General features: G+C 33.3%; 1 protein-coding gene across 5 annotated transcripts in view; it reads right to left on the bottom strand.

The window, feature by feature from the left end:
* LOC117174102 (serine/arginine repetitive matrix protein 1-like) overlaps positions 1–21,075 on the bottom strand; it is an 81,001-nt gene that overhangs the window by 27,808 nt on the left and 32,118 nt on the right. For 4 of the 5 annotated variants that reach the window (XM_033362847.1, XM_033362850.1, XM_033362849.1 and 1 more), the window contains exons 3-6: positions 16,132–16,686; positions 9,153–10,029; positions 9,019–9,073; positions 8,885–8,914 (exon numbers count right to left, since the gene is read on the bottom strand). In XM_033362847.1, coding sequence (XP_033218738.1) covers positions 8,885–8,914; positions 9,019–9,073; positions 9,153–10,029; positions 16,132–16,686 — 1,517 coding nt within the window. The remainder of the gene's footprint in view (positions 1–8,884; positions 8,915–9,018; positions 9,074–9,152; positions 10,030–16,131; positions 16,687–21,075) is intronic. The other variant, XM_033362851.1, reaches the window with a different exon arrangement.

Raw genomic sequence — 21,075 nt, 5'->3', positions numbered from 1 at the left:
CGGGACCACCCCTGGACAATTGTCCGCGACTGCCTATTTATTTTTTTAACCATATTCAGCAGAAACCCTTGGTACAGGGACCCTCTATCCGCAACCCGAGGATGCGTTCAGTGGCTTTGTCATAGGCCCTTCGGTTTATATATATATTTATATATATTATATATATATATACACATATATATTTGTTTTTTGTCAGTATTGGCACAGTAATTGAACTGCAATTCCCCCATTACTGCGACAGTACTCGTTCCTGAAGTCTTGGCTAGACGATGACATGAACAACTCAACAAAGTACTGTGCCAGCACTGGTCCGTCAAGATTTGGCTGGACGTTGGCAAGACAACTGTCTCAGTACTGGCTAAATGTAAGTAACGGCTTAATACAGGCATTCCCCATTAAGTACCGAGCGCGAAGTGCGAGATCCAACAGGTACGTGCTGCAGGCGCGCTCAAACTTGCAATTGTCCATTTTTCAATATTGTGATCAGTAATGATGACAACGTTGATTTATTTTCTCGAAATATTTATAATTTTTTATTATGTGACATATGCTTCTGCAATTTGTATATAAAAAAGGACCTATTCAGAAACTTCTAGGACTTTAATCAGTGTGAGTGTAATAATTATATATTTTCAGTAAGTAAATGTACCTGTAATTAATTCATTTTTTTGAAGAACTTCCTCAACACTGCATATAACTTTAAGTTTCAATTATGCTACATTCTAATAAAATATGTTGTTATATTAATCTAACATGATGAGAATTTAAGATTTCAATTAAAACTGAAGACTCAAGTACTTCCTAAACATCGAAAAAACTTCAAGTGGAAATAAAATTTTATAAAAAGTCGTCTGAGTTATACTGAAAACCTTTACATTTAAATGATAAAAAATATCGCAAGCAACTCAGTGAGCATACTTGGCTTAAAGTCATCCTACAGACGTGTTTTTTTGGACGTCTTTACGCTTTTCCAAAAAGGCGTCATGAGGTCGTAATAAAAACGTTTTAATCTAGTCCCATAAAGTATATTTTGAAGATGTTATCAGTACGGCTTAAGGATGTCTTTAAAAGGTCCTATGTCTGGAATTTCGTCGTCTTAAGGATGTCTTGGAAAGGATATCCAGGGGACAATGTCGTAAGGATGTCCCTAGGACATCTTCGAAGCATCGTGTATAAGATTATCATTATTCGAAATCAACCCAAATTTCAAGTATTTCTATATTTTTCTCTCACAAGACTTGAATGCTTAAATGCTCTGAAATGTTACAAAAAACTGATTGAGACTTAATTTTTTTAATTTATTTTTTAAATTTCAACTTAGAAATATTTCGGCTATGAGATTTCTCTAAGTTTTATTGTGAAAATGTGAACGAAACCAAAAAAATCCTCTAGAGTAAGCCCGAAACTATTCTAAAAGGTGAAAACTGTTTTATCATAAATTTGTAAATTACACGGAGATATCATAAAGTCATCATAAAGACACCATGAAGACATCCTATGTGATTTCCGTTCGAAGTTTAAGTCTAATGCGCATACACGGAGAGAGAAATTGGCCTCCTAGCTTACCAGCCGCATGCGCCATGGCAGCACTATCGGACTAGTGGTCCCACTGTCTCTCACTGAGGGCGTGGGGCGCCAGTGTTGGAACTTGGAGAAACAACGAATGTTTGACTCCAGGCTTCCAACTCGGAGTAACTCTCAATTGCGACCGGCATAGGCACCTATACTTATATTACTTATGCCCGCATCATGACCGCACCGCATTAATCTTTTAGTATTAATTTTTAGCATTAATCTTTTATCTATTTTTTAGGACAATGATGATTTCCTTACTAGGATTACCTGAAAAAATATAATACACTGGATACATTACGCTTTAAATTAGAAAATTCTGCTAAATTAAAAGAATCAAATTTCTTTAATGAAGTATTTTTGAGGATTGCCCTACCAATAGAAATCTCAGAGTATATGCTAAAGATTCTCAAGGCTCTGAGAAGCTCTGAGAAATTCTCCGCAGGCACTCAGATATATTTAAAGGTCCAGGTAGCTCGTATAATGTTTTAAAGGCCTTAAAATGTCCTTTCTGAAATTGAAATAAAAATACGATCATAAATAACAAGCAGAGAGGCTAATATTGAAATAAAAATTCAATCATAAATAACAAGCAGAGAGGCTATTTCAATAGAGTAGCCGACACTCAAGGGTCCTTTGTTAAGCCTTCGGATTAAAGTTTAGAAATAGATGTTTTTAAATTTCATAGTTAACACTCTAGAACATAATAATTCGGAATCTACCTTGAAAAATACACAAATCTCTCAAAATATCTCAGAGACTAAATCATTCTAATCGAACATTAAAATAGTCTCAAGCCGGCCAGGCTTTTTCCACTGAGAACACTTTGAGATTACGATCAGTAGGGTGCGCGCGCACGCCGACGAATTTCAGTTTGCGCATCTCATCCTAGTTGCACGACTTTTCGTCAGTGTTGCTCGTTGCTTCCAGACCGCACAGTCGCCATTAGTGTTCTCGCCATTACTGTTTTTGTCAAATGTCCACGTTTTGATACCCCCTGAATCAAAAAAACAGGTTTTTACGAATGTGTCTGTCCGTCAGTGTATGGTTTTTTTTGTTAGCACGATAACTTTCGAAAGAATTGACTGATTGGATTTCCTTTGGTAAATTCTTTTACTATCTCAAAATGAAGACCAAGTTCATATATCCTGATATATGATATATTCATATATGAATATATATGAATATATATTCACATATTCTGTACAGACACCTTCATAAAAATAATTTTTTCTGCCTCATTCTGAGGACGTCCGCTGGTTGTCCTCAGGACATCCTTGATAAGATCCTGTGGACGTCCGTAAGTTGTTCTCAGGGCATCCTTGATAAAATCCTGAGGACGTCCGTAGGTTGTCCTCAGAACATCCTTGTTAACATCCTGAGGATGTCCGTAGGTTGTCTTACGGACGTCCTTAGGATGTTCTCAAGGACGTCCTCAGGATGTTATCAAAGATGTCCTGAGGACAACCTACGGACCTATTCAGAATGTTAATAAGGATCACGGTGTGCCTAAACGAACTTTAAATGGCGGTGACAAGATTATTGTATCGGTTTTGTGTAAAATATGACATGGTCGGTTTTTATCAAATCTGCACGTTTTGAGACTCTTTGAGTCAGAAGAAACTATTTTTATGAAGGTGTCTGCCTGTTTGTCTGTTTGTAATCTGTAGTATTGTGTGCTTCGGCACACTTTTTCAGGGCCCGAAAAGAAAGAACGAGTTCGTTAACCAGCCATTTTGTACAAAAATTCAATGACTGAGCACATTTTCAAGATTTTCGAAACCATGTTTTTTCCAGATTTGGAAATTCTATTTACGGTAGTCCATAGTACTTTGAAACACGAACAATTTATTCATATGACTTTTTTCAATAAAATCAAAATTGTCGGAGTGATAGCATTTTCAAAGTCCTAAAAAACAAACGATAATGAACATTTTAAGACAAGCAACGCACGATATGAAAATAGTCGGTAGAAAAAAATGTTGCGTTTTTAAAGCCCTACAATAATATTATCTCTCGACATTGAATTTCATACTCTTAATAACTTACATTATACTCACAATGTCTTAGGATATATATAACGTTTTGAGGACGTCCTTTTGATGTTCTGGTGCCTACACCCTACCGAAAGAAATCTCTGAGTTTTATTTAGCGAAATCGTTTGGCCCATTTGAGTCTATAAACAAAGTCGATTTGAAACAAAATAGTCTCAGAGATAGTTTGAGAGATTTGGGTCCTTTTCAAGATCCTTTTAGTGGTCGTTTTAAGAGTGGTGCGACGGTAATATAATGTTCCTTTTGTATTCGTCACCTACCGGGCGGGCAGAGTTATTTACAGTAGTTGGTCGTGGCTAATCCGCTCTCCCTTTTTAAATGTCTCTTCAAATTATTAACACTTTTTTTTAATTGACGAATTTTCTCATTATACTTATTTATAATTATAACTTATATACTTATAAACAATGTTCTAGTTGAATTGAAAAATGTTGTCTTTTTTGACGTATCTCATTCCATTTACGAGAAACGTTCTATTAATTCCAATTTTAAGCATTAAAAAAAAAAGTTTGATATCTGAAGTCATCGGAACCCGTAGATTCCGAATTATTATGTTTTAGGCTGTTAACTATGAAATTAAAGAAAATCTACTTCTAAATTTTAATCCTAAAGCTTAACAAAGGACCCTTGAGTGTCGGCTACTTCATTGGGATAGCCTCTCTGCTTGTTATTTATGAACGTATTCTTATTTCAATTTCGGAAAGAATATTTTAAAGTCTTCAGACCATTTAAACGAGCTTCCTGGACCTTTGAAAATATCTACCTGAGGGTCTGCGGAGAATTTCTCTGAGCTTGTTTTGACCTAAAGCATTTTTAGTATATACTCAAAGATCCTTTTCGGTAGGGCAGGGAGGTCTTTCACTTTTTAGGTTGAAAAAATAATCATGTCTCTTATAGGTCTTTTTGGGGCGTCTTTAGGACCAGCCCTGCGGACATCTTTGGGACAACTTTAGGCCAGACATAGTACGTCTTTAGAACGTCCTAAAGTTGTCTTTATAACGACCCTGGAACTTAGACGCCAATGTCCAAGAATGTCCCAGGACATTTAAAGACGTCCTAAGGACGTATTTAGGATATTCAGGTGCCCACTGGGAAGGATTTATATCTTCCTTCTGCGCAAGCCGGTTGTAAGCAGAAATAGCTGCGTCACATGCTTAGGAAGCAAACGTTTTCTCTTTGGAGTAACAATATTACCAGTAATTGAAAATTATCTTTCGCTTTGCACTGGTGAGGTTTGTACAGCCAAGTATCGAGACGCTGCTTTCCCTACGAGTGGAAATCTTTTTTTACTTCTTTTCCATCACATGTCTTCTCAGTCGTAATATAATATTCACAGACTGCATAAATGCACATTCTAGTAGTTCTTCCGTTCTGTTTCTTTAAAAGTTCTAGGGCTGAACATTTGGCGGTACCATTTTTTTATCCGCCATTTTAATTAAAGCTTTCAAATTTTTCACTAAGAGCGAATAATAATAATTAATAATATCCGCAAAAAACTATATGCAAAGATTAAAAAAAAAACATTAAAATTTTCGAAAATTGTGTTGACACGAAATTTTGATTTTCCCACCATCCGGGCAACCGAAAGTGTACAAAGAAAAATATTAACTAACTGTTGATGACACGAAATTTTAACTTTCTCACTAGCCGGGCAACCTAGAGGATAAAAAAAATTTTAACTGTACAAACAGCAAAAACAACGTACAAACGTTAGCAAAAAGAAAAATTGAAAAATTTTAATTTCGGAGTCTTTTTCAGCCCTTGCCATTAAATTTCTACAATTAAAGTTTGTAACTTTAAGACTTTAACATTTTGAATGTTTTATTTTAAGATGATGTTTATTTTGAAACCCTTAAAATAAAACTTATTGAAATTAGAAGACTTTCACTTTCAAATGTGTTTTGAATACTTTAAATAATGAAATCTGCAGCTTTAACAGTTTTAACACAAACTTAAACTAAGGATATGAATGGTAAGGCCCAATACTAACAGGTTCGACTATGTAAGCAATTAATTTGAAAACAATAATATTTTATCAATTTTTAATATTTAAATTATATTAGGAAGGAAACTTATACCACTATTATCATTTATGATGATAAGTTATTTTAAATTTGTTCTTAAAATGTTTTTAAGATGCCGAACAGCTGCAATTGAAAAGAAAATGACATCCGCAAATAACTTTTAATTAAAATCATTTAAAATCGGTTATACTTTTCTTTTTATAATATTGAACAAAAATATTACAGGAGGCAATTGATACAAATTTAATTTAATGATATACAACTTATAGAAAAAAACTTGTAAAAAAAATTCTACAAATTTTAACATGAATAGCATATAAGAAATTATTATTACTAGTTACTTTTATCGCATAAGAAATTTTTAACTATGAATTAAAAATTAATGATTTAGATCTTCAATCTGCATTCTATATGCATCGGTTTAGACCGAGGGTCTAATCGTAAGCTCGAATCGAAAATTCGAACCGACGGCAGCACGCATCGAAGTACGGTTTTCAACGTTCGAGCGACAGGCCAATCGATTTGAAAAATTCAAACCGACGACAGCACGCGTCGATGTTCGGTTTTGGAAATTCGAGCGACAGGCAGATCGAATCGAAAAATTCGAACCAAAAGTGGCTCGGATCGAATTCGGCTTTTCGACCATCGAAGCGCGTACAATGTCGGTTCAAATTCGGATCGAATTTTTGTGCACACGTCTAGTTTTAAGGGATATGTTATATGCGAAGCAGATGACTACCCAAATTTTTGTTTTTTAAGATGCGCCATTGTGCAATTCATTTCTTTTTCAAAGATGCAATGAAACATCCTTGCCAAATAAATTTTAATTAAATAATGAGAAAAAAACTTAAATTTGCCATTACGTGTATGAATAAATACGATTTTAAATCGATTTTCAACTATTATTTTCGACTTTTTCTATTCTTCGCGGCTTCCATTTTTGTTTTTGATAGCAGAATAGATCGTATAGAGTGTACGAAGACATAAGTATATAAGTATACGAACAATAATATGGTTTAATTGAGAAAAAAACCGAAAAACTCGAATTTTAGCAATTTTTCTTTATTTTTGGCTATTCTCATCCATTTTTTTTTACTGTTGTGCGACGCTTTGATTTTAGAATATGAGCTGATTGGTCTTGGGTTCTAATCATAATATTGGATAATGTTAATAAAAGAAACAATACCAGATAATTGAGTTTTTATAGAGACAATATGAGGTTTGAGCGATTTTTTACCCCAAAACCGAATATTGCAATTTACAAAAAACTATCTAAGGTTACTATCTAAGGGGTTACTAAGGGGTTACTATCTAAGGGGTCCCCAACACAACGCCATAATTGACTAAGCCCTAAGTGCGCATCCGGAAATGATGGTTCCTTGTCAGTCCAACTTTCTTTCCAATCTACACAAGAAAAGTTTATTCTCTCATCCCTCATGACTGTATGATAATTGAATTTCTGGACGATATAAGCTATCCTTTGCAGGTACAAGGATCCTAATAGCCCAAGAGCCAGAAACAGTTTTTCGCGACCAATGTCCTTCTGCTTGATACTTTGGGGAATGCTTTAGATAGGTGTGTTGTAGGCATAGTTAGCGTCAGCTGCGGCACTTTCGGTGGGGGAGGCAATGGCAGCCGCCCCAACGTGTGAAAAAAGAAGTTTTCAATAATTTCCTTCCGCTTGAAACTTTTGGAGATGATAGTTATTATAGTATATAAACGAAAACAAACCGTCAGCTGGCTCTATGCAAGTGGAAATCCCGTCAGCTGATTATGGAAACATGTAAAAAAAATTAATGAAATGATTTCCTTCCGCTCAAAACTTCGTCAGTTGATAATTAAAATGGTAACTGAAAATTTGAAAGTCCATTTTTAGTTGAAAATTATTCTTTTCTTATTCAAAATTCAACAATTGGGTTAAAAATTTGTCTTTGTTAATTGAAAATTTAAATGCAGCTATTTCGTTGAGAATCCACATATTTGGTCAAAAATGGATTTTTTTGTAGTAAAAGATCTTTTTCTTTGTAAGTTAATCTTCATGTTTAATTTTGTTCCTCAAGAAATGGATGAGAATTTTGTATTTGTTTACTTGAGTTATTTTTAGCGATACTCAATGATATTTATTATCAATCTTTTTAGTTTTTTAACTCTGATAAACTACTTTCATACATGCACAATCAACATTTATGAAAATTATTTATAAAGATGATCAATCTTAAAGTTTAAAAATATTTTACAACATAATAAGGATATTAATATTTTACGTACGATACGTGCACAATAGAAAATAGTTTTTGTCGTTGAAAAGGGAAGAATATTTTCTATTAACTTAAATTAATTCTCATGAATTCAAATGTTAAGATATTTGTTGATGGTAATTTCCTTAGCAATGAACTTTTTTGTTTGTAAATTTATTTCCTGATCTTTTAATTCATAATTTTTATATTTTCCAATGAAATTAGGTAACGTTGCGCCAAAAAAATTGACATATTTATAAAACCGGGGCAAAAAAACCGGGGTAATACAATTTCTGAATGAGGAGAAGTAGACAAAATTACTTTGGCCATTCAAACAATTTGATTACAGTTTCACTTTGTATACAAACATAACGAATTGACGTTACACGTCTCGTTGAATTTTATATCGCCGTTTGTTAACAGGTAATTCTCCCTCCGAATATCTGGATTGTAAACAAAATATTGTGCTTAGGTTTAATTTTTTTATTACTTTCTACTTTTTTTTTTTTTTAAATTATGATTGTTTTTCAATATTTAGCTTTCTTTTATGTATTTGGCATTGAAGTTTACCATTCGAAATTTTTCTGATTTTGTTTTAATTCAACTTTAAAAATAGTTTCACATCTCAATCACGTTCGAAGAAAGGCTACATTTACGATAATTATTTCTGAGTTTCTGGAAAAGTTTCACAAGAATTTATTGTTTTTGTGGATTATTTTTTATAGCCACCTTTCTACTTTGGTGTGTGTTACTAAAAGATGATTTTCTATGTATACTTAAATATTTTCAAAATTTTCTAAATTTTAGGCCATGTTTTTAGCTTAGTCCATTACATGTTACCGCTGCCCGCACTGACAATTAATTAGTGACATGTATGACATAAAATTATGAAAAATAAAAAATGTCGGCTGTCAAAATAATTTTTTTTTGTTTATAAGGAATTATTTCCATCCATTTTTAACTCATAACTCCACAACCAATAAGGATATAAACTCACCTGGATATAAGACTGGAGAATTCTTACAATCTGAAGAAAAAGAAAATTGGCATTGTCGTTTTCACACAGAAGAAATAGCAAAAACATGCATATTATAATTATAAAAAATTGAAATATTATTATACTTCTCGAACCTTTAGCAGAGACTGATGCTTCCAAAAGACTGGACAAGCTGGTTTTTTCAAAGCGCTGTAAAGTTCAAAAAGTGGTGTGATTTAGATTTTCCAACATACACTAATAACTTATATTTATTGTCAAAAACTATTACTTTAGAATCAGAGATAACCGGTGGTTCTGGTGTTTTTAGGCGTTCGTCGCAGGTTATCTCGTGTATGTTGTAAGGCGAGGATGGTCTGTGATCATGGTAACTCGATTGTTGTGAAGGATGGTTCATATTTCTGTTCACTTCCATCGATTTGTGTTTTGAAGATATCTGAGGCACTGGCAGACGTGACTGATTATACATAGAAGGCTTGTCAACAGGTCCTGGAGCAGGGACAGGTTGCGGAGAAGGGGCAGGCAGAGGAAGGCCCAGTTGACCTAAAATAGATGATCCAGAAGCTGGTCCCGGTACAGGCACAGGAACCGGTACTGGTCCAGAAACTAGTGCAGGATTCGATTGTCCATACAACGACGGTGCTGGTGCAAAATCTGGGAGACGCAAATGTGCTGGCATCTGGTCAAAGTTCATCATTGGTCTTGGCGGCCGTGGATCAAAGTTAATGAATGGCGGTCCTGACATCCGCAGTGGTCCACCTGGACCCTGAATTCCAGGTGGTGTATTTAGTACTGACATTCCAGTTGTTCCTACAGGAGCTGACATCACTGGCGTTCTAGCTATTACTGGCCCCTGTGGTGTAAAATTCGGATTTGGCAACAGTGGTGTTCTAGGCTGAGGTTCAGGCTGAAAATTTACCGGAGTAGGTCCCGTATATCTGTTTAGAGTAGATGCAACTTCCATTTCATTTCTTAATTGCCTCGCAATTTCATTAATAAATGGAGAGCGTTTTCTGCGTCGGTCGGGTGATCTACTGCGGCTATGGCTTCGACGTCTGGGTGATCGACTGTACCTTTTACGGCGCTCGGTGCTAGGACTCCGATGACGATCGCGAGATCGGCTCCTTCGACTCGACAATTTCAGCTCGCTAAGTAAATATTTCGTCACTCAAGTATCCTTTCGAATGATGCCGAAAGTAGTAGGTCTATTACACTTATTACTTTTTATAATACTTTTCATATTTAGTCGATCTTATACATGATAAAAAAAAACTTTTACGGAAAAATAACTGCTAAAAAATGTTATACTACGTTCAGGACCATTCGTGTCGAATAAATCAATTAAAGTTCAGGAGTTGTAGAAGGACATCTCCATATTGAGGACACTCCTTTCCTATGAAATGCAGTGGATAAAAGTTGAAATAAATCATTTAAATGCTATGATTGTCATTATTCCGATAGCCTCTTGTTTCTTCACTACCATTCTACGTAAATAGGCAGATCCTACATATCAGATGGGACGACTATATCGACCATAATAACTGCGCACGTTAGCTCATCAAAAATGTATGCAGTCCACTCTCTCTAAGTATTAGTTCAGAATGTTAATTTCCCCATCCACACGAATATCCACGTATTTGAAAGTGCAATATCCGCCGTACTCTCCGGACCTCGATCTGTCCGACTATCACCTTTTTGCATCGATGGGACACTCACTCGCAGAGCAGCGCTTCGCCAATTTTGAGGAAGTCGAAAAATGGCTCGTCGAATGGTTTGCCTCGAATGAGAAAAAGTTTACTACTTACTTTTGAGGTTTAACTAAATATTCTCAAAGAAAACGTCAGTGACCTCTCAGGGAAGAGGCTTCACGTCGGATAGCAAATTCTTCGATGATTACTAGTCGCCTTTGAGAGAATCGTAAAAGGTAAGCCAACTCCTTGCGAAGAGGCTCGATGTCTAGGGGACTATTGTTGAGGGGTCGCTAGTCGATTTCCAGTAATGAACATACACGTACACATTGCATACAAAGGCAATAAGCTGAATGCGGACACCTAACTCTACGACCTCACAAGAATCTCGTCACCCATCCGATCTTCTTTGGAAACTGTGTTCGGGACTAAGTCTGGCATCCAAACAGGTATATTTCTAGAACGTTAGAAATAACGAAACTATTCAAATTAAATTCTGTGTACGTGCCTGGATTTAGTGTATTATCTTAATGAAATAACCAACAAAGGTATGGTACCAAGGGGACACACATAACTGAAATGTAGCATACACCTGCCACGAAATGCCAAAAAGTTAGAAGAAATATTTGAAATTCCCATGAAAATTTTTTATATTCCATTGAAATCATTGAAATACCATAAAATTTTGGAATTTATGAAAATCCTATTAAACCCTTTGTGTTTCAAATAGCTCTAAAATAACTTAGCTTAGTGGACTGGAAGAAAGTGATGATACAAAATGGCGTTAGTACTTTGTATTTTTATTAATTCATGATATTATGAATATGAAATTGAGTAGACACTAAAAAAAATGTCTCGGTTTTTTCAGGTCAAGTTTTTCAATTTTCCCAGTCAACTAAAAGTAAAATTCTCAAATTTTTCGTGAAATCAGAATATTTGCATTTTGAAACCAAAAGATTAATTTACAACTAAAATGATAAATATTAAATGGAACACTTGAATTTTTTTACCAAAAAGTAGAATTTTTAAACAAAATTAATTTTAAAATAAAGATTAATTTTCTACCAAAAAATACAATTTTTTAACAAAATACATGAATTTTTAACGATTTAGTTGAATATCTAACAATAAATCGTTAAGGGAATAGTTGAATTTTCATACAAAAAGTTAATTTGTACTAAAGAAGATAAAACGTGAACTAAAACTTAAATAATTAAATTTTAAGTTCAACAATTTAATGTTCAACCAAACGGATGAATTTTCAAGTACAATTATGGAACTTTCAATTGGAGTAAGTTTAATTTTTAGTTAAAAAAATTAATTTTAAACCAAATATGAGTTTTTAACTAAAACAATGAATCTTCATCTGGAATAGATGAATTTTATGCCAAAAATAATGAATTTTCAACCATAAAGATTAATTATCTACAAAACAGACGAATTTTCGACAATTTACATAGATTTTCAAACAAATAGTTAAGTTTTTAAATGCAAAATATCAATTTTCAACCACATAGTTGAATTTTCATTTTAAAAAAAAGATAAATTGCTTTCCAACAAAGTAGTTACATTTTATAACCAGAAATGAATTTTAAAACAAAATTAGGAATCTTCAACCCAAAAAATTAATTTTTAACAAATGAGTAACTTTTAACCAAGTACTACTACTTCTATTCTAAAAACTGCTTGCATTACTTTCTTTATCCAAAATTTAGAAGAGGGTGTTTTCAAATTATGAAGAATTCTGACTTGGAAGAGGGATTCTTTTAAATTTCTTCTGTTCTACATCCATTCTTTTAAAAAAATCCCGTTCCATGTAAAAAATTGCCTATTCCAAGTGAAATTACATTTCTTTGTCGAAACCCTGTGTTCTAATATAACACACGATAATTATTTTATAAAATTCCCAGTTCCAAGTCAGATAAATGAGGAGTAAACGAATAAAACGTAATATATCCATTTTTTGAAAAAATTCAGAGAATTAATCATGTTTCTATATGTTTGGGCTATCATAAATTCAATTATCAATCTTAATTCAGCGAGAAAAATCTCACAGATCAACAAATTTGAAAAAGGTTTTTCTTATATTATACAAATTCTTTCTCTCATAAAGTATAAATATATTTAAAGATGTACAAAATTAAACTGAAGGAACGTTACATTCTTTAAATCATATGATAAGCCCTCTATTTAATTAATAAAAATCAAGCAGTCATTTCTCGGAATTAAATGATACATGCACGTGAACAAATAAGTATATTCATATATTAAGTATCTCAAAATGTATTTCTAATTTCTTATTGCAATAAAAACTCTTTCGATGCACGAGAACAACTATCAACTAATGTCAACAAAAATAATTACTCTGAAACAATAATAAATGATCACTCAATTAGAGTAGGCGGAAATAATCTGACAAATCTAAGATCCTCCAACTGTGAAATAGTAAATAAATCCGTAACCCAATAAACAGACTCATGCGTCCTGCAACTGTAGATAAAGTAGGAATCACTTGTCTAAATTGATCAAAATGATTAAAACAATGACAACTTCAATTTTACAACAAACAGAAGTAAATTCACGGGTTTTCCTGGTCAATAAAATTCTTGGTCATTTCTTGATCTTTCCCAGTGAAGTCGCCTGTGCGTGCACAAAACGCAAAGTTGGTCTGTGAATGTATCTGTTTGTGACACTGTAATCTAAGACAGTATAGGTAAGAGCAGAATCACCTGACAGCCCTTGACCAGTAATGACAAAAAAAGTACACCACTTCATAAAATTGTATTCGCAGTCGTTAAAGTAAATATTTGGACCCCGAACATTCCACCCGTCTCGTCGAATGGAGATAACGAAACTGATACTCGTGCTCTTATAAAATTGCCGCTTGACATGTTCTTAGCCCGAAGACAGCCTACAGAGAAGATTGCAGCAAGGAAATTATAATAAGAGGTTGCTATTGGAGCCAACTTGTAGTCTAGTGCTCAATGGGGGATAATCAACAAATATAAATCTGCTACTAGCAGGAATACAGGTGGGTCAACCCCAGTTGACAAAAAATCAGCCAGAAATAAGCCTCCTTGGTGAGGGTTGATATCTCAAGTCACAATGACTGATTTCCCTCCTAAGAAGTGCTTCATATGCATGCTCCCACAGTAGGGCACATAGATTCATAACGAAAGGTAAAAGCTTCTTCGCCAATGCGTCAGAGGTGATAGAGATTTCTGATGAGGGATCCATTAACGCTCAAATTGGATAGTTTTGACCAGTTGAGGACGTTAGGTAGACCAAATCTGAGGCAAGTATGGTAGTCGCTGTTAAGCCTGAACGCGGTTTCGTTAAGTGTGCAGTAAAAGAAGAATTATTGAAAATATAAGACATTGCTGTCGCATAACACACTGCAAGTAAAGCTGCTTAGATTGGACAAATTCCTGGCATTAACCTGATATTTTCTTCATTAATTCCTGACACTGGAATAAGAAATGTGATCCTTTGTGGGTGCAGATGATGAAGCTACCCCAAAAGCTTCAAAAATCCTGATGCTATCGTTGAGGAACATCGGTAGTGTATTCGAACCAACGATCCTAGTCTCGCAGTCTCAACGTGATAGTTGTGACAAAAAATTCATGTCCACAGAATTTTTTCGATATTTTAATTTTTTAGATAAGTGTAATATAAATTTATTTGGCCACCTCACCTCAGGTATTAGTAACATGTTCAGTGTAGCTGAAGTTCCGAACGTTCAAATGAACGAAATATTTTTCCCAATTTTTATTTCATCCATCAATATTGTTCCAACTGTATTTTAAAATATGCATTATAATACTCCCCTTTAGTCGGATCAAGTCGATACGTGGAGAGAGTGGATTGCATTGCACATAAAACAACAGTGACAGTAGAGTGTCAAATTTCAATTATACTAAGCAAGAAACTGAATGGACTGTTTTTCATTTACTGTGCTTTTATTTGAATAACACGGAATATAAAATTCAATTACACTTTAACTTCTTCTAGAATGCATACACATGCTTGAAATAATCAGAGGTTTTTTTTTATATAGTCTGCAACAAGTGCAGAAAGTACGAAACCAGATTGGTCCAGATTAAAAAAAAAACAAAATGGCCATACATTTTTGTCAAAGAAAGTTTCGGTGTATTTTTTGTTTGTTTATACAGACATATAACGTTTTGAATTATCGTAATTTCTGGAATCGATAATTGAATTTTGTTGAAATTTGAAGATATTAGAGATGAAATTATCCATTTTTAAACTCTAAAATTGTAAATAAAATAAAGGATATGAAGATTCTTTTAAAAATCACCTTTTATTTAAAAACTTAATGAAGACATTTCTGCTTCTAGAGATATTGTCATTTTATTGTGACCATTCGCTGTTCTGTGCTATGAGTGCCGCTACTTACAAACGATAGAAGCTGCAAACTTTGTTTTATCCTCTTGGACAATTTTTCCATGTCCGGCATGACTTGGGTTTAATACTTAAGGGTGCATGAAATGAAAAAAATTTGACTTATCGAAAAAGTGATGCTTTATCACAAAAATATGTCACCCTATATTATTTGTTAATTTTACAAACAAATGGTTTGAATCATCACGCCAGACTTTTACAAGCGTAACATCATATCACTGCTAATACTGGCTGACAAGTGTTTGCACAATTTGTTTATAAAATTAACAATTAGTACTAAATTACCAACTTTTCTTACTAAATTGTGATGAAGCTCACTCGCAACCTATTTCAAATTAAGGACAATTAACAGATTCAATTATTTTTGGTTGATTTCAAAGGTTCGTAATGGGAATTTGTTTGCATCATTTGTTTCTAAAATTAAAAAATCATTTTGGGAGACATATTTTTGTGATCAAATATCACTTTGCCAAAAAAATTAGGTAATATTAATGTTAAAACATCCCTTACAAATGAGCAAACTATAATGTCCAGTTTTTGTTAATAGAACTTGTTTATAAACATTATCATTACAATTTAAACATTTTTTTCAGTTCAATAAAATGACGATATTTCGGGAACCAGAAGTCTCCATTAAATAAAAAAAATGTAAGTTGATTTTATAAGGAATCTTCACAATCGAATTTAACCAAAATTAAAAGCTGAGTATTTCACCAAAAAAATTAATCAAAAATTTGTTGAGACTTTTTTTCAGACAAAATTTCCAAATGTTTAATTTAAAATGCTAAAAGTTTAAAAATGTATAATTTTATCTCTTCTACCTCGAAATTTCAACAAAATTAAATTATCTTTTCCATAAATGTCGATAATTAAACAAATCCAACCCAAAATTTAATATAACGTAACTTCCAAAATTTTGAAAATTTAAGAAAATCGTTTGGGCCTAAGATATCTCTTCTATATTAGTATAATTTTACCAAATTTTGTTAAAATCAAATGAACGATTGCTGATTCTGATATTCTTGACGTTTAATGGCCCTTCTGAAAAAACTTTAAGCTATGATAGTACAAGAGAACTATATAATAATAAAAACTTTAATAGTAGAACTAATAAATATTTCTATTATATGCATAGCTTACCGCTCACGTTGTTCCAGTCGCCTTTTTTGTCTTTCAATGCTCCATCTCCTTTCCGTGCTACTCCTGCGGTCCCAACTGGATCTTCTACGTCGATCAGGACTTCTGCGACGATCAGGACTGATGACGAGTGAACTCCTGCGATAATTGGGGCTTCTTTTTCTGTCAGGACTCATCTGGAAAGGACTTCTTTTCGCAGGACTTCTTCTACGATAGGGACTTGCTCTTCTGCGCCTTGAGGGGCTCAGCTTGTATCGTTCTAAACTCTTTCGGCGCTGAGAAGATTCATGTTGTGTTTGCTTTTCCACTATACTCTCGATAGCATCCTCTTCTGTTCCTGGTGGCACCACCTCATCCGAATCCAGGATATGCTTGATCGCTCTTTCTTTCTCTGCTAAGAGTTTACTCTCAGAGTCCCTCTTTGCACGTATCTTGTCCCGCTCGATATCCTTGTTGCTTTTGGATGGATCGCGACGAGCTGGCTCTCGCTTTCTCTCCTCTCTCCTGAGTCTCTCCCTCTCTCGGCTTTCTGCTCTTCTTTCAAGTCGTCGACGTTCCCTATAAGTACGTTTGTCTTCATTCCCTTTCAAAACAGTGCTATTCTCCGGTAACAAATTAAATTATATACACTAAACGTTTTCTAGATGGATCAGATCATAATGCAATATACTTTATGCGAGTTTTCTAACATCGCTATGGAACAAAAATCCAAAGGAGGATCCTACTCTTTTTTTTTTCTTCAAATTTTGAAGCTTTTCGACTGTTGATAACTCGATGAAGGGTAAACGTGTGTAAAAAAAAACTCAAAACTTGAAGGTGGGTCGCACTGGCTTTTTTTAGTCGAGAGAAGATCGAGCTGATCCAATCTTTCGAATACGCAAACGGCTTCGAGAAATTAGAGTTTTAACATGCCTGAAAGTACAAACAGTCAAGATTGAAGAAACTTTTTTTAAATTAGATTTGTGATCTGAAACTGCGATAAGTTTTTGAAAAATTCAAGGAATGGCCAAATACTTTATGAAACTCGTTATCACAGGAATTTGCGGATTACTAAACACAAATTTCGAGTAAAAATATCGAGTACTCAGAAGTTTAAATTATTGACCAACGAGGCTTCAACATTTTCGAGTCAAAACAAGACGAGCTTTACGTGCCGGCTTAAATTGATCATCTTAGGTCTACCTTGAAAATATTGAGGCTTTGGAATACCAGGCCTTGCATTGGACTTGGCTTGAAGGCTTCAATTTATACTGTCAGATGCGCGAACACCTACCATTGAATGAAAAACACGTACACTGACATCCCAGCCCCCTGACCCTTCTCAGCAGGTGTCTCTTGACTGTAAGCTGGTCGAAAGTACGAAGGCGTATCTAATTTGTTTAGAATATTTGAAAAGTTCCCTCTACTATTATCCTAAGAAAGCTTCATTTATTCTCCCTTCCCAGGCGGTCAGTTCAGTCGTCGAAAGATTTACATCTACCGAGGAAACTCAAGCCCACAAGGAAAGACATAGAGAGACCTCGCTTTTCGAAGCCATGAATTTTGGCCGCTTTGAATTAGCTAATAATGATGTACACAGAGTTTAGAATATTCATATGAACGACGAAAAAAAAATTTCTTTCACGATTTTTTTTTTTTTGCTGAAATTGTTTTTGGCTACCTAAAAACGCATTCCAAGCAAAAATATTGCCAAATTTTATATTTGGTGGGTGAGTAACAACCCCTAAAGTGATTTCCGTAGATGCGACATAAAAGTCGACTACAAAGTGTATAAAGTTAATACATATTTAAGGAAGTAATAAGTCTAACCGTTCGGAATCAAGACCAGACTAAATTTTTTGGTCGCTGGCGACCAAATATCTAGCTCCAATATCGAAAACCCACCCCTAATTAATAAGTTCCCAAAATTCCAGAAAATGTTCAATGCAGTTCGAAGTTAATACATATACGATCATTTAATAGCCTAGAAAAGTAATAAAAAGCATCCCCCTATTTATAATAGTGGCCGAACATCTCGGTCGGATACCAAAAATCCACCCCTAACGAAACCTGATTTTTGAAAATTCGGACACTCGATAAAAACAGCCAGAAGGTAATACAAAGATAGGTGTTTAACGTCCTAAGAATTCCCCTATTTGTTCCTTCGAATAATTCTGGTGGCAAAACTTCTCGCTTGGATATCGAAAACCCACCCCTAATTAAGAAGTTCCCAAAATACTAGCGAATGTCCAATTCAATTCGAAGTTAATACATACAATATAATTTAAAGGGCTAGAAAATTAATAAGAAGCATCCCCCTGATTACGATAGTGGCAGAACATCTAGGTCAGATATCTCGCACGCATATCGAAAACTCACCTTTAATTAATAACTTCCCTAAATTGTAGCAAATGTCCAACTCAGTTCGAAGTTAATACGTATATGATCATTTAATAGCCTAGAAAATTAATAAAAAGCATCCCTCTAATTATGGTAGTAGCAGAACATCTCGGTCACTTACTAAAAATTCACCCCTAATGAAGCGTGATTTTTCAATATTCGAAAAATCGACATCAATACCCACAAGTTAATACCAACTTAGTTATTTATCGTCCTGAAAAATTACCCTTTTGTCCCCCTGAATAATGCTGGTGGCAACACTTCTCGGTTGGATATCGAAAAATCACACAAAAACAAATCACAAAACAAGTCAAAAATGATTTAAATTGAATTTTTTCTTAAGAGCAAGTGGAATGATATTCTATTCCAACCTCAAAGAAATGTCAAGACATTGATTCAGAATAATTGAATTTGAACTATTTGCACCAGAATTTAATTTTTCCAAAAAAATCGACAAGAAAACATGGCTTAATATGAACAAAAATAATTATTAATTTTTCATCCATCTTTTTGTTAACTAGACATCATCTAATATTTATTACGAAGAGTGATCACTAAAAAGTGGTTCATTAGTTGTATTACTAAAAATAGTATAGCATTTTACTGTTATTCTTTACTAAAAATATGTTGCGTAAAAATTAAATGTAAAATATTATATTTATTACAACGAATATGAATTTCAAAGTGTGATTGATTCGATCAATGTGATTCTCGAATGTGATTTTACTATTTAAAAACAATGCCGCTAATTTAAAACTGAATTGATCATAATTCACTATATTTGCTACGGCACAGAATATAACAAAAAATTATATTGTTTTATCAATGTGATTTCTTAATTATAATATTGTTGCAAATAATAAAGTAAGTTTATCCATGTTATTTATGAACAAAAATAAAATTATTTCCAATAAATTAATTTTCCTACCTACAAATTTGAAAGCCCCTTTTAAAAGCAATTACATCTATTTGTCCAAGTACAACATATTACTTAATACTACAAACCATCACTTATTTTTTACTTATATAAATTAATTTTGAAACTATATTTCCAGGCGAATTATTCTCTCAGGTGATTACATTATTATTAATTGTTAATAATTTAATTTTTATAATACTTTCACAATGTGTGGCAAACTATATGTATATTAATCTATTCTCTCTATCGCTATCACTGTTTCCTCAGATTTATTCATAAAAATTATTATTGAAAGTCTATTAATATATTGGAATAGATTTAGCATTCATTTTATAGTTAAAAAATACATAGTTTTAGTTATTTACATTCTTATTCCATAACAGTTAATGTTAAACTGTACAGAGGCAGAAGTAGCGCCATCTGTCGGACATTTTTGGTACTACCACTTGGAAGTTTATAATTACGGATGCCATCCATGCAAAAGCTGGGACAATTTTATTCCATTAAATTTCTAATTGACCAATATTACCAAAATTTTTCATTTTTTCATTACTAACTGCTAGATTTGGAAAAAATAGTGAAATGGCGATGACTTTATTCATTGACGATAAATGTAACCATTTTTCAATGGAAAAGCCTCCCCAAAAACTTCACATGACAGTTTGAGTTTTAAATGTTTAATGTGCACAATTTCGAATCATAAATCGTTAATTAAAAAAAAGTTGTGTACTCTATTGGCTCAATTCTTTAAAAATAACACCATATCGAAGAAGTATGATTTTTATTTAATATATCAAGAATACAAATTTTTTTTTAAATTAATTCTTTTATTATTCTTAAACTTTGTATGGTCATTGTTCTTTTTAGAATAAAAAGCGTTATACAAATAACAAAATCAATCAGCTTAGTCGACAGTGTATTAAACTCATATTGTATATAAAGAGTTTGAAAGATCTTGAGACGATTTAAAAATGTTAGAAGTTTCCAAAAAATTCGAAAATAGTTTTATTAAGAAAGTTTAAAAAAATTTGTATACTTTTTAAACTTTTGAAAGATATGGTTTATGCGTATTTTATCATGTTTCAAGTGATAAAAGAAAGTCTTAAGATTTCTGCAAAAATTTTAAATGGATTTTTTAGTTTGAAAAAACTACTTTTAATGAATATTTCAAAACTTTCGAAAGCCGTGGGAAATTATCAAAAGAGAAAGATGGACCATTTTATGGCAATTTTACCAAATTTTTATAAAAAATTCGAACAATTTTAAAAGATATTTACATGGTTTAGAAATGTATGTAGAATTTTAAATGAATAGTATAAAAAATTATTTACAATCAAAATTTCCTCAGTTATCAGCAATATTAAGAAGAAGTTAGGGAAAAGTATTATCATGAAATCAAATTACTTTTTTTTTAGGAATTTTGAGTCACAAGATTGATGGTGCAGAAAGAAAGTGAAAGCCTAAAAGTCATACTCACGGAGCGTCGTCGCAACCAATCAGGTTTTAGACAAAAACATATTCGAGATCTCGTGATTAAAACTTTTTAAGAAAAGAATCCGATTAGGATTAGAAGACATGCACATCAGAAAAGGACTGGATCGCACTCACCTGATCATTCTCGCCTAATTAATTAAAATGATTTAACTAAA

This window comes from Belonocnema kinseyi, chromosome 6, assembly GCF_010883055.1.
Source record: "Belonocnema kinseyi isolate 2016_QV_RU_SX_M_011 chromosome 6, B_treatae_v1, whole genome shotgun sequence".
Classification (NCBI taxonomy): domain Eukaryota; kingdom Metazoa; phylum Arthropoda; class Insecta; order Hymenoptera; family Cynipidae; genus Belonocnema; species Belonocnema kinseyi.
The sequence above is the reverse complement of the archived record's forward strand: the minus strand, read 5'-3'. Positions and strand labels throughout refer to the sequence as shown.